Genomic DNA, 13,853 nt, shown 5'->3' with positions numbered 1-13,853 from the left:
TCAAAACGTGTCAGGATGTAGTATACAGTGGAAATAGTGTGATGCATACGGACCGCAGACTGTGTGATGTACCGGACGTGCACTTCGTGTATTTCTTCTTCGAGAAGTTTGTCTGTGACACATGTGGGCGTTCATTTAAAAAGTTAATGCCCTCTTGTGGTCACCGTTAGGTACTGCACATTATTGAAATAGTCAAGCCGCCGTCAATAACGATTTTAAAACATATCAATACTTCCGGCAACTACAAAACTTACAAACTTACATAAAAAAAGTCACAAAATTACCAGTTCAGTCCTGCATTGTGTTCATGGTATAAACGCCCAGTTAATATCTATATAACTGTTATTAATATGTTGTATATAATTTCTACAGTCGTTTATAAAAACATTTAACTAGCGGTTTAAAATATTAGCCATACAGTCCATGTTAATGCAGCTCTAAAAAGTTTTTTAAACAACGTCTTAAATAATTGTGCTTGTGCTACAACACTTGTTTGGATGGTTATATGAGCTTAAAATATGCAACAGGTAAATGTTTATATGAAAGAAAGACAGTACAGTGGGTGTTTAATGTCGGTGCTGCAGTTCCTCCATGTGGCCACGGGGGGTCAGTAAATATTCAAGATGCTACGATACGGGAACGACAAGAGGTTAAAAAGAAAAGGAAAAAAAACTTTATTCCCCACAAAACTCTCCATACCAGAGGGCTGTACTATGAAGCAAGTCTGACAAAGTCAGGCTGTCTTTGTGTAAGTCGGCTGGACAAAAAGTTAAACTCCAGTCAGATATATCAGGAAGGATGTTTTCAACTGTCGTTGTTAACTCAGACTTTCTGCTTCAGTCAACACGTTGTTTTAATGGAGAACAATGAGGAATACAAAAATGTATGATGGTTGGGGGGAAAAAGCGCCGCTGGTGACGCAAGACAGGAAATTCTGGCAGAAATGTGCTAAACTTGCGTAATATATTTATTTTACCGATCACTGCAGCCGCTTATTTCTAACTGACAGCCGCACAATAAAGCTGTTAAACTTCATACTTCATTCATTTGATGTTACACCTTCATAACACCGAAAACTGTGACTTTAAGCTCAACATACCTCGATAACCCACTAATCTTGTTTCGTATATGTATATATAAATAAGTAGGTAAAGACTAACTAAATAAAATAAAAAAAACTAATTCTGACTTGATATCATCGGTCAGCAAATTAAAAAAAAAAAAAAAAAAGCGACTAATGTTCTAGTCTCACATAATCTTCTCTCAGTATAAATATTGTGTATAAATTAGTGCAAACTACTTGTAGTTATTCATTATGAATAATATAATTATTCCTTAGTTTTTGGCAACATGATTATTCACGTCATTGTTTACTTCAGTTGTCGCTGCGAGTGTTTGGGAGCGGAGACTTCCTGATGACTCACTGATGGAAACACTTCCAATTTGAGCAGAAACTATTTGCGTAATACCTCCCACTATTGATTTGAAGGGGGATCCCCAAAGCAAAAATCTTCCCCTGAGAAACACCAAGACAAGTTCGAATCAGTCTGTGCCAGCCTGCGCTTTGTCCGATTTTCCCGGCTGTCCTTGGAGGCAGCACTGCTACCTGTCGGTCAGGTCCAGCTGATCCGAGTGAGCGTGATTCAGAGAGGCGTCGACCTGCCGATGAGCCAGCACATGGATACACCTCAGCGTGACGGGTTTCTGTTCCTTCAGAGGACAGCGCACCTCGTCGGTTTCACATCGGACCAGTTTGGATGGAGGAGATTCTAAAACGTGCGGTAGGTGTCATAAAAATGAAACGTTTATTCTGTAGAAAATTAGTTTCAGAAGCGAGATAAGAAGAATCAGTGACACATGCTTCAAGTGAAGTTGAAACACAGCAACGTAGATGTTTCATTTTTCCTTTTTTTAAGAACTGTTGCCTCAGAATGAAGAGAGTAATTGGGACATTACTAAGCTTTGCTCCGCCTGATGTACATTTGTTGTTGAATGGTTTTTATTCAGGCCTACTATTGTGAAGTGAGTACTTTTTTAGATTTGGGTAAAAACAAGCAATTTGAAGACGTTATTTATATATATATGTTATAGATAAAAACAATTCAGGAAGGGTTAATTAACCTCCCTGCTTTATCCTTACATGGCCTCAGAGGAAATAATGTACAGTACACTGTGAATGGAGCTTGAGGTTTCTATTCCCTCTGCTCTGATCATGATGGTACAGAGTATTCTGATAACAGCGCACTGATGAATGTGAGATAGGTGGCAAATTAAAGGAAAAACTAACATCAAGTGTGTCAGGAAGACGTTCGGTCACCAAAAGCTGCCAGAACAGCTTCAGTGCACCTTCATGGATTGACTCTCAGAGTGTCTAGAACTTTGCTGGAGGGATGAACATTATTCTTCCAAAAGATATTTGTTCACTTGGTGGTTATGAGTGAAATCCGTTGATCAAACCATTCAGTGACGTCTGTACATCATCAGGATAGACATGCTTCATCACAGGACAGTGATAAATACTCAGAACAACTTTGTATTAATTTGCTGTGGCCTCCCCCTCTTGCAGCACAAATAGAGGAAAAAAAAAACGCCAAACCGCCCCCCACAGCAAAACAGAGCCGCCAGATCTTCTCTACGTGGTTGTCAAACATTCATTCCTGTACTGATCTCTTGTTGTGCGTGATATTTGCACTCACCCACCTGTCTCATATCATTGTTTGCACATCTCTGTGGTTGCTGCACCACTGCACTCTCATATGTGCATTCATCTTTATAAATAGGGGCTTTGCACAGCAGCTCGACTGTGGTCTCACAATAATTGTCGGCAGACCTGTGGGAGAGTTATCAAGTCATCAAATGTGCAGCGTTGACCACAATTTCCAACCATGTCTCCATTTGTCTTTTCTATAGATCTAAATGCAGATGTCACTTTAGTCATTGTTCTTAATCAAGAGATTTAAGCATTTTTGTGACTGAAGCTCCTTCCATCCGTTCCCCAACAATGAACTCTCTTTTCAAGTCACTTACATCTTTTTCTCTTTCTGTCTTGGTACAAAATCAGAAGCCGCATTATTATACATGCCACCAAGCAGGATGGGATGTTAATTGGACCATGTGTCCACTTAACTAGTGTTTCCTGCTCATGTATTCAGGTTTTTCCCTTAAGTTTGTTACCTGCCTGTATGTGGGAATAACATGGACCACAGTTCATTATAGTTTCTTGTCACAATTAATTGCATCTTCAGTGCAGCTAAAATTAGAATGACTTGTATTCCTATGATGAAGTTCATTCAGTTTACTAAAATGTCATTTTTCAGAGAAGGGGATGAAACTGTTCACACAAGTCCCTCACACAAGGTGAGTATTAAATGTGTACTGAATAGAGAGCCTTGAATTGTTGTTGACAACATGTAAATATCCTCAGCATCCTGCTTTGTGTCTGCAGTTATGGCCTCTGAGAGCAGTGTGTGGAATACCTGCAACTACAGCCGCGATGTCACCTTCTTCTATAACCTGGTGGGGAAGAAGATTAGTGAAGAGTGGAGCACACAGGACTTTGTGGTCATCGGACTGGGCTTGACAGTATGTCTTATTGTAGTCCTGGCCAACCTGATGGTGATGGCAGCCATCCTCATGAACCGTCGCTTCCACTTCCCCATCTACTACCTCCTGGGAAACATGGCTGCAGCAGACCTGTTTGCAGGAATCGCCTACGTCAACCTGATGTTGAACACGGGCCCCTGGACCAGAATGCTCACCAAGGAGCAGTGGTACATCCGCGGGGCTTTGATTGACATCAGCCTGACGGCCTCTGTGGCCAACCTCCTAGCTGTGGCCGTGGAGCGCCACCAGACCATCATCACCATGCAGCTGCACAGCAACATGACCAAGCGGCGTGTGGTGCTGTTGATAGTCTGCATCTGGGTCACGGCTATCATCATGGGCCTGGTGCCCTCCACGTTTTGGAACTGTGAGTGCGATCTTGATGACTGCTCTACCGTCGCTCCCCTCTACAGTCGGCGCTTCCTTATCTTCTGGGCAGTTCTCAACCTGCTCACTTTCTTCATTATGGTGGCAATGTACGCACGTATCTTCATCTATGTGAGATACCAGAGCCGGGCCACGTCTGAGCACACGTCAGAGATACGACACAACCAGACTGTTGTCAACCTGATGAAAACAATCTCCATGGTTCTGGGTGAGAAGTTGTCTGTGAAAATGAACTGCTAGATGTTATTTGTGTGTCAGAGGTGAAGTTGGTGATGTTTGGTTTTTCTATCTTCCAGCATTCTTAAAATACACAATGTACAAAATATGAAAGGACATCCTGCTCCTTATCTGCAGCGTTATTTTCATGGAGAGTTTTTAAGATTAAATGGTTTACACCATTTCATCACTTCATGTGAAGAGGAAATGTCTGGATTGTTTTGGATTGTTGACGGTATCGGGATGGTTGTTGTGCTCACAGAGCCGAGACGTGTTATGGTGCTTGTTATCTGTGGCAAACTAGTTTTGCAGCTTTAGTTTGTCGGATCTTGTCCATTTCCTGCTAGTTGAAGGACTTGAGGTCGCATTTCTTGTCATAATCAACATGTCTCCTTCAGGTAAATATGTTGTAAGTGGCAGTTAACGTTAATATTTGGCGATCATGGTACAAATGACCTAACAGAGCTGTGCTTTGACTCTTGTTGCATCACTGCTTTGGTGGAGTCCTGTAAACGCCCCATATTGTCCACCTTCTTTTTAACTAGTTTTAAACGTAAGTCACATAAAGAGTGTTTAAAGTTTCAGCTTAAAGTACAGCACAGATTAATTCTACCATGCCGATAATACCTCTGTGTTTAGCCTTCTTCCAAACGGGCTGCTTCAGTGTCCACCTGCCCACACTACGCTTAGGAAGAGTGCATCTACTTTGGGCACATTCCAGTATCCATACTGCCATACTATATTTTATACCAGGAAGAGATTTTTATGTACCAATACATAGTACATCAAATGCAGTATGCCAAATATACCCGGATGTCTTGCATGTTGGATTTTGCAGTGTGCAAGTCAACATGCTTTTCTGGTCATTCTGACCCACAATCTTCAGCACAGTTATGTCACAAATGCCAGTGAGTCTCACATGAAATATAAACAAGCTGAGCTGCAGAATGCACCAAATCAGAGGACAGCTTGTTCCGCACGACAGACTCTGAGGATCAAAGCTTAAGACACAACACTATGACAAAGTAGCAGTGGTTTGAATGCTGTATGTACAGTAGTTGGTACTTTGTAAGGGCAGCTGCAGTGCATTCTTAACGTAAAAAGAAAATATGTAAAGTGGCAGAAGTGAGCTAGCTGGAGGTGGTGCGTATCCTGTCTTGACATCACAACAGGTTGCAAACTTGAACATTCAGAAACACATTTTCTAATCTGCAGGGAAAGAAAAGGAATAAAATAGGGTGGTCTTTTCTGTGGACTTACAACTATGTTCAAAAACAATGAAAAACCTTTGCATAATGCAACCTTTGGAATTCAGGTGTTAAGTTTTATTTTTCCTAACATCTCCGCAGGTGCCTTCGTAATCTGCTGGACACCTGGTCTCATGACTCTTTTACTGGACGGGCTTTTGGGTAAAGCCAGCCACGCCAACAGCTTTGAGAAGTACTGCTTGGTGATAGCTGAGTGCAACTCTCTGGTCAATCCCATCATCTACTCTCTCCGGGACAACGAGATGCGAAGGACTTTCAAGTGGATCCTTTGCTGTCTGTGTCGGAAAGGTGCTGATCAGCGGCGGCAGCCTTCTGTCAAGATTAACTCTCCACTGTCAGAGGTACAAACAGTTGCTGTGTTACTGGTGTTACAGAGGGTTGTTGATCAGACAGTGCAGAATACAACCTGTGAAACTTTACACTCTGAACACCACAATCAGGCCAGTATTACATCCTATAAATCCTGCCACTGAGTTGTCACTTACCACACCTTTGCATATGCTGATTCCCAGTCTGATGTATCTTCCATACATTATCTATACACCGCTTAATCCTTACTAGGGTCGCAGGGGGACTGGAGTCTATCCCAGCTGACTAAAGGTGAAGGCAGGGGACACCCTGGACAGGTCACCAGTCTATCACAGGGCTACACTTAGAGACAGACAACCAAGCACACTCACATTCACACCAATTAACCTCAACATGTTTTTGGATTGTGTGGGAGGAAGCTGGAGAAAACCAACACTGCACGGGGAGAACATGCAAACTCCATGCAGAAAGATCCCGGTGTCCCCACTGGGATGCAAACCTGCAACCTTCTTGCTGCGAGGCAACAGTGCTAACCAACTGCGTCACCTTGCAGCCCCTGATGTATCTTAAGTATTTAAAAAAAAAAGGTTCTGTTACACATCTTGATAAGAAACCAGAAGATTCCTACTTTTTATTTCTTTGTAAATCTAAAGTACTTTTCTTGTCTAAGTTTCTGGGGGGGTTGCTAGTATCTAAAATAACTCAATGTAGAATTTCTTTAAGTCAGCAGTAATAGTCAATAGTAAAATGGGGTTGTAAAAGAATTGTATGACTTTTTTTAAAAAAAAAGTATTTTCCCCCCATGTTATGGTGGACTGAAATTATTTTATTATTTTGTCCACAGGAGACTCTTGACTTTGTCCAGAAGTCCGAGGATCGGGCCTTACGTAAGCCTCAAGACTCCCACGACAAAGACGGTTGGACAGAGCCCAGGGTATGACGGCAGTTCAGAAACACTGTCATCTAAACATTTATTATTCAATTAAGTTTTCTGCTGGACATTTGACAATTTCTACAAAGCTCTTTCTTCTGTGTTCACTTTTGAGACTGAATTAAAAAAAAAAAAAAAAAACAAGGCTGAAAAAGATTTTTATCAGCACTGGAAAAAAAAAGCTTGCATTGCTCAGCATGTTTTCCTCAGCCTCAGTGAGGCTAACAGATTCACATATTAATCATAAGATGGTGCAATCTCTCCTTTTATTACATTTGACTATCACAAGAGCATTTGTGACAAATTATAAAATGAAACACTCCTAAAATCTGAAATCAAATACTGAAAAATCACACTAAATCATTTTTATTAATTTTCTAATAAGAACACTACAATTTGTCATATTCTTCCTTTTGTTTTACTCTTTCTAGAACAATTCTAAAGTTGAGGTATAAAAGGAGTTCATACAGACTCACAAGTCTGAAAACAGTGGGGGTTATATACAAGAGAAATGGAAAGACAGAGGTAGAGAGAGGGGTAAATACAAGGGAAAGAGGGGAGATACAAATATACTAATAAAAAGAAAAAATCAAAAAGGTTTAAGAAGCCATCTGGTGCTGTGGAAGTCATTTAGTCACTTGCAGAATTCAAACAATTATTCAAACATGATCGACAGTAGAAAATCAAATTAGGTTCTGTATTTTAGATATACAGCTCTGATGCTGTATAGGGATGTTTTTGTTGCTGTACTCCTCTTTAAGGAGAGTGGCAGAAGTGGCCCGTGAAAATTTAAGCAAAAGATCTGCTTAAATGTAACACTCGGGCTGCTTCTTATAGATTTGTCTGTTCCAGGGTGAAACAACAGAAAAATCAAACAATTCAGCAAATGTTCTGCTTTCATATTCTTACAATCTTAATGACTTAAATGTTTTATTAGGATTAACTGAAATGTAGCAAACTTGCTTACCTTTTTAGGTTAGCTGTGATGGGCTGGCAAGTTTTAAGGTCCATGAGATAAAAATTCAGTTCATGTAACTGGTTCAATTGTTTCAAATCTCCTTTTGCCACTTTATAAATGGACATTTCTGATTCCCTGGAATGATCTGAGCAGGTTTAATTTAAATATTTGGAAAGGTGACTAAACAACTGAGGGAGTGTGGAAACTTGAGGGAAATCAAAAGGGGAAGAGTTCCATAAAACAACATGGGGGGAAATACATCAAAATAAAATATAACAACGTCCATACAATTCTCTTTCCACAGCACCAAATGTTGCGTCTGTAAACCCTACATTGCAACCCGGTTATGTAACAAAAGACCTAAATAATATTCAAAACTGATACAGAGTTATTGTGAATCCTGTGACACAGAGGCCAAAATAAAACTGGCATCTCAACCAAACATCAAAATTTATAAAAGAAAAAAAAAAAAAATACTGAAACATTACACAAACTGTACAGTGACATCCATTACAACAGGTAGAAAAAGGGGCTGGGGGCATGATAATTTGGTGTGGCGATAACATTATTCATACGATACAGTCATATGAACTGCTATGAGTAACAAAACAAGTAATTAAATGCGGGATATCACATGTGACCAGCTTTCAAGCTCAAGGTTTGTTCTGTAACATATGGTTAAACAAAGTCTTGACTGACACTTAAATCTTCATAAGGCTTCACCTTACTATCAAAATGCTTTGTTATTCACATAACAGTTAATGTATAAAACAGTTCCAAAGAATGAAAATCCCCCAAAAAATTTTACAGGTTTGTCTTAAACATGAGTTAAGTTTTTTCTACACCCAGTGCTGCCTCTTTTTTGGTAACAGAGGAGAGAGAGAAGCCCTTGCCCAATCGGCCATAGAACTAAAAACTAAACAATTGTGGATTTACCAGAAGGTATTAAAGGATGGGTAAAGGGGAGAGCATGCCTTCAATGCTCACAATCAAATTACAGGTGTGATATGACAGTCCTCACTGCACCCACCCACCCAAGAAGCCCCACAACGAAAAAAACAAAACAAAAAAAACAACCCAAAAATCAAACCAACTTGAGGCATGACGACACCACACAGAGAGACACAGATACAAATATAATTCCCTCCTCTCCTCAAACTGAAAAGGTGGCTGCGCACCAACTTTAGATAGACACAGAGTAGCATTATTACATTGCTGAACTTGGTATTTTTGGTTTTGGTACAACAGAAGGTTGTAGTGTGTTGCCTCGGGCTCACAAGCTAAAATGTATTAAGATGGGGAGGAGGAGATCTCGGTTGACCCCCATCTGGTGTGTCATTGGCTGGTGGAAGCACCCAGTCTCTATAATGCTTACAAAGGTCAGAGGGCACCAGCCAGTTTGACTAAGACATCCCAAGAACACTGTACACACGCCCACACAGAGACACACACATCATAGCAATACATGATGCACTTTTTCCTTTTTGGTCTGACTGTAATAATTATACCCTTTATTTTTTGTTAATAAAAATGAAGCTAAAAACTTGGAAGGTTAAATGAAAACAATATCACGCCTAGAAGTCCTACATGCATGGAAGACAGTCACGTTTCTAAATTCATGTCACGTTTGTCCCAATAACACATCAATGCCCCACAATCTTTCCACCCTTCTTTTATTTGTCATTTAAGATGCTTTATTGAGCTAATTTTTGGTGGTGGCTGGTGCATTCTTGGTGAAACAGCATTAGAAAATAGCCTACAATCAAATAAACTAGTGGACAGAAAGCAAGAAGTAAAGTCTACAAGCCATCTACCAACACCCTCTATTGGTTAGCAACAAAAAGGGCTATTAGTTACATCCACTCAACCAAAGATATTCTCCTCTCTCTGCCCTTTCCTCCTCTTCACACCAGCCCTATTATCACTTGTCCTGCCTGGTTTAGAACAGTGATCCCCTTAACTACCCTTTTACGGGTAGAGACACCCATAACAAGGATGCTAACTTTTGTGCTTGACACATCTTTTATGTCAGCTTACTATGAAAACGACTGAAAAGTTGTGAGGTGTATGTTATGGAAAGGTCTTTGCATGCACCTTTGTGCATATCAGTTTTTCACTTTGAAATCTCCAACAGAATGAAACATCAAGCCATAAGGACTGGAAGATACAACAGTGTCTTGAGTTGAGTTGGCAGAGGGTGATCTCAGAGGAACAGATGTGTTGACAACTACTGGGGCAGCACTTTGGTACGAGCAAGGTGAGCAGAGCTCCCTGGTGATCCGTATCAACAGTTTGGCTGTCAAATGCCAAGGCTTCAAGAGATACAGGCAATCACACACAGTTTTCCAAAGCAAAGGGTTGAGTGCAGAGGTCAACAGCACATGAACAAGCTGTGTGAGTACTGTGTGAAGTTAACGTGCATATACACATAATGTACAGACATCATAATCATCTACACAGCTGGGTCAGTGGTTTTTTTAAAAAGTCCTTGATAGTAAAGATGTTGTCTCAGTATCTGTAAGCTCCACCCCCCTTTCATTCTGAGTTATGAAGCTTTGAGCATTGGAGTGGAGCTGGAGGGAGAATTCCTCTTTACAACTGTTTGGCTGTCCTGTGTTCCAGCACAGTGTGTGTTTATGAAATGCGAGTACAGCCCTGTGAGGCTATCGAGTTGAGAGACAAGGGGAGTAGTGAAAAATGGGGACAGAGTATGGTTGTCAGAGCAGACCGCAGTGGGAATGAAGTGATGGCATGGAGAGCCACCGGATCAGTTGGAGGTGTCTGAGTGGACACTGCCAGGAGGACCAGGAGGGGAGGTAACCGAAGGGGGGTTGGTGGTGTCCTGCCAGCTGTTAGCCTGCAAACAGTTAGGGAAGAGAGTATTCTGCATGAAGAGGGAGTTTTCTAATTAGCAGTCTCAATCAGCTATATTTGTGCTTACTAGTCAAAGGATTCAGCCTCAAATTAGCTTACTGGCTGCAGAAAAATGCTATTCATTCAAAGAACTACCTATCTGTTAAAACATAATAGTTTCCTGACTGATTACATTCGTGTGTATACCAGGGAAAATCTTGTTAGATATCTAAATGCGTTTACATGCATTGTTGTAACTTGCTTCAGTAAATGGATTTCTGTGGGGTCATATTGTAGTAATATTACCTGCAAATACATGAGGTGTTGTGTATGTGTAGTCTGTACATGTACTAACATTTTTGAATACATGCAAGAATATGTAAACGTAAAGTGTTAGCTGTGAAAGTGTGTTGACATCTGCAGGTGTGCTGAGATCTGTGAATATGTCAATGTGTACGTGTTACAAATTCTAGCCCGCATTCAAATATTAATACACACATAGACTGAGATATAGTTTCAAAAGTCTACAACATAAATTTGCAATTAATACTGCTACAATAGTTTTTCCCCCCATGCATCTAACCCTGAATTTGGATACACTTTTGTTTTTAGTCAAACTTTGGAAAGTATTTCAATCAGAGGTTGATCTACTTTAATGATTTTCACGTAACCGGAGAAGAGCATATTAGGAGGTGCGATGAAAAAGTTTCAGAGACTTCACCTTTAAAAATCAAAAACCTGATTTAAATTTGACCGCCATCTGCTTCAAAGTTGTGTCTTTGCACAGCAATACATCTCTCTCAGTACCTCTGCCACGCTTGTTACGCTCCCTAGAAGTCCCATCATGTAAACTTGCCTATCATCATCTGCAATGGCAGCTAAATTTCCTTAATAGTGTCAAAACTGTGACCCTTGAACACGAATTAACTTTAGGGAAAAGGAAGAAGTTGCAGAGACCAAAATGTAGCAAACAGGGAGCAATTATTGTGTTACTGTGGCCGAAACAATGTGTATAATGAAGAGGCTGTGGCTCAGCACACAGTGCAATAGGAGCACTAACATGTCCTCACACCACCGTTCAGGTATTTGCATCTCTTCTCCCTTAGATGCTTCTGGACATCATAGTAGACCCTGTTAACAGTTGATCCTGTCGGACAAATTTTATGGTCCACAACCTGGTGAATGTCAAGGAAACAACAAGCAGGCTCTTGGTGTGCTCCTGACGCACCTTCTCCAATCTTGGAGACTGCAGCTCTTCCACTGTGAAAACTGCTGTTTGATCTTTGGGTCGGAGCCCAGACTCACCTCTTGTCACTAGTGTTGATCCTTGACATAAAGATTGGCTCGTCTGGGGCTGTTGACTGAAACTGTTCCAGTCAGAGTTCCATGGTGAAATTGCAAATGCACACCTTCCATCGGTAACAAAAATGTGTGCAACACATGTCCCGATGTTAAAGGCACAGTGTCACAAGCTTTCCTGACTCGTGACAGTTGCTGCTCTCGCATTTTTGAAGGCATGCAACTGTCACACGCAACAGGAAGAGTCTCTGAAGTTTTTGATCGCACCTCGTATAGGCAGGTATCCTGACTAACTAAATATGGTTTGTTCAGCTACACCACAAGAGGGTAAGTTGGTACTTACATCCAGGCGATGAGGGGTGTAGAGGCCACTACCTGACAACTCCTCATAGCCGCCCGTCAGGTGTGTAGCACGGTGCAGGGTATCCACCTGTCAGAGACAAAACATTTGAACACAAGCATTACTACATGTGGCAACTAAACAAATCTTAATTACAACATTTCCAATTAGACAACCACAGGCTGACCAAGGAACTGGCAGCATCCACAAACCTCTACTGCATGCTCCAGAACAATACAACTACACTGCTATTTACAGACAACCACAAGGACAACTCAATTTGAGGAAATTTCTTCTTGGTCTACATGGGAGAGGTGAATATGTGAGATGTTTGGAAGGGTGGGGGAAACTAGGACTGAAAAAGGCAGGAGGCTATGATACAGCTGGAGGTGCAGGACAACCTAGAGGTAGAGAAACTGACCATGAATCAGAGTGATTACTGGTTTGAGTCCCCAGCCCAAATGATTAGTAGTTTTGTCTTTGTAGTATTATACCTGCTGTACGTTAAGAGTACTGATGAAGAATCCTGTTGCTTCTAAACAGGAGTTTCCACACTGAGCCTGACACTATGCTGGTGGAAGAAATGCATCTAGACAGGGCCTATGTGTACATATTATTGATAAGGATGTGTGAGAACACAAATTTAAATAGCCTCAAACAAACATTTCTCTTGAGTGAGTGCATCAAGGCTCACTGTACATAGCAAAAAATGGTCAGTTTGTGTTGGTGGGGGCGGCAGGAGTTGGTAGTGTTGAAGGTAAAGGCAGGAGAGGATCTGAGGAGAGGTCGAAAGGAGCTAGGCTAAGGGAAGGTATCCAGGGATGCTGGGTGGCTAGGTTAACAGCATTGAGGTCAACTCTGCAGCTGTCCTCAGTGCATACCTGAGGCTGGAGGGGGGGGGCGATGTTGAGACCCTCCCCGTTGAGGGAGCGCAGGCCAAGGTAGGTGTCGCCTGTGTGAGACAAGCTGTATGACCCCGGTGACCCTGCAGGCAATATGTATATCCAATAGCCAATCAGCCCCACCACACAGCAATGGGGTCAAAAGGTTACCACTGGTCAGGGGCATTGCATGGGTGAAGCAAATTCTCATCTGATAAACATCTTCAATGAGGGTCACTGTTCTCAGTGTGGTAAGTCTGAATTCTCTGCACCATACATATAGCATATCAGCTGCACACACCAACGGCTGCAAATGTGCATCACTTAGAAAAAGATCAGTTTAATTACACTGTGCATTGCTTAGTTACAGGTCTATTTAATTATACAGTCACAAAAAGGTTTTGTGATAAGTAATCCTGTTTCACTGTGTATACTTCCTTTTTATGTGGACTTGTCATTACATTTCTGATAAGTGTGTTAGGCTGGAGAACTATGGTGGTTTATGTCATACTGAGCTACAAACTCATGTTGGCAGCTGCAGTAGTGGACAGCATGAGGTATTCTCACTTTGTAAATGTATAAAGGTTACAGAATGCTTTAAACAAACTGCTGCTTAGAACAGCAGTTAGTGACAGAAGCCACTTTCTCCAAGTAGGTTCCACTTGAACAACATTTGAATCCATTCCTACATCAGGAAACTATCGTGGAAAACTTTAAAGTTTACCAACAGTCAGACTACATAGTCTGTCTATGTTGGTGCTAATACTTTGTATAATCAATGCATAAATTCAAGTGGTGGTTTGTGATG

The 13,853-nt window shown here is 41.2% G+C and overlaps 2 protein-coding genes across 5 annotated transcripts in view; one reads left to right on the top strand and one right to left on the bottom strand.

Annotated features, from left to right (window-relative positions):
• The first annotated feature begins 1,698 nt into the window (after positions 1 to 1,698).
• lpar2a (lysophosphatidic acid receptor 2a) lies at positions 1,699 to 7,296 on the top strand. Of its 2 annotated transcripts, XM_008291170.1 has the most exons (5): positions 1,699 to 1,781; positions 3,318 to 3,357; positions 3,446 to 4,198; positions 5,556 to 5,815; positions 6,628 to 7,296. In XM_008291170.1, exons 3-5 carry the CDS (start codon positions 3,448 to 3,450, stop codon positions 6,721 to 6,723), a joined length of 1,107 nt encoding a protein of 368 aa, XP_008289392.1. In that variant the 5' UTR covers positions 1,699 to 1,781; positions 3,318 to 3,357; positions 3,446 to 3,447; the 3' UTR covers positions 6,724 to 7,296. The 2 variants fall into 2 exon arrangements, with proteins under 2 accessions (XP_008289392.1, XP_008289393.1); XM_008291171.1 differs by lacking the exon at positions 3,318 to 3,357 and having other exon boundaries at positions 1,750 to 1,781.
• The window catches only part of pbx4 (pre-B-cell leukemia transcription factor 4), a 27,919-nt gene continuing 21,029 nt past the window's right edge, over positions 6,964 to 13,853 (bottom strand). For 2 of the 3 annotated variants that reach the window (XM_008291172.1, XM_008291173.1), the window contains 2 exons: positions 12,168 to 12,254; positions 10,442 to 10,529 (listed from right to left, as the gene is read on the bottom strand). In XM_008291172.1, coding sequence (XP_008289394.1) covers positions 12,211 to 12,254 — 44 coding nt within the window. In that variant the 3' untranslated portion in view covers positions 10,442 to 10,529; positions 12,168 to 12,210. Of the gene's footprint in view, positions 10,530 to 12,167; positions 12,255 to 13,045; positions 13,150 to 13,853 lie in introns of all 3 variants that reach the window. The other variant, XM_008291174.1, reaches the window with a different exon arrangement.

The sequence above is a fragment of the Stegastes partitus genome, unplaced genomic scaffold (genome assembly GCF_000690725.1).
Source record: "Stegastes partitus isolate 25-593 unplaced genomic scaffold, Stegastes_partitus-1.0.2 Scaffold721, whole genome shotgun sequence".
Taxonomy (NCBI): domain Eukaryota; kingdom Metazoa; phylum Chordata; class Actinopteri; family Pomacentridae; genus Stegastes; species Stegastes partitus.
This window is presented reverse-complemented; position numbering and strand designations above follow the sequence as displayed.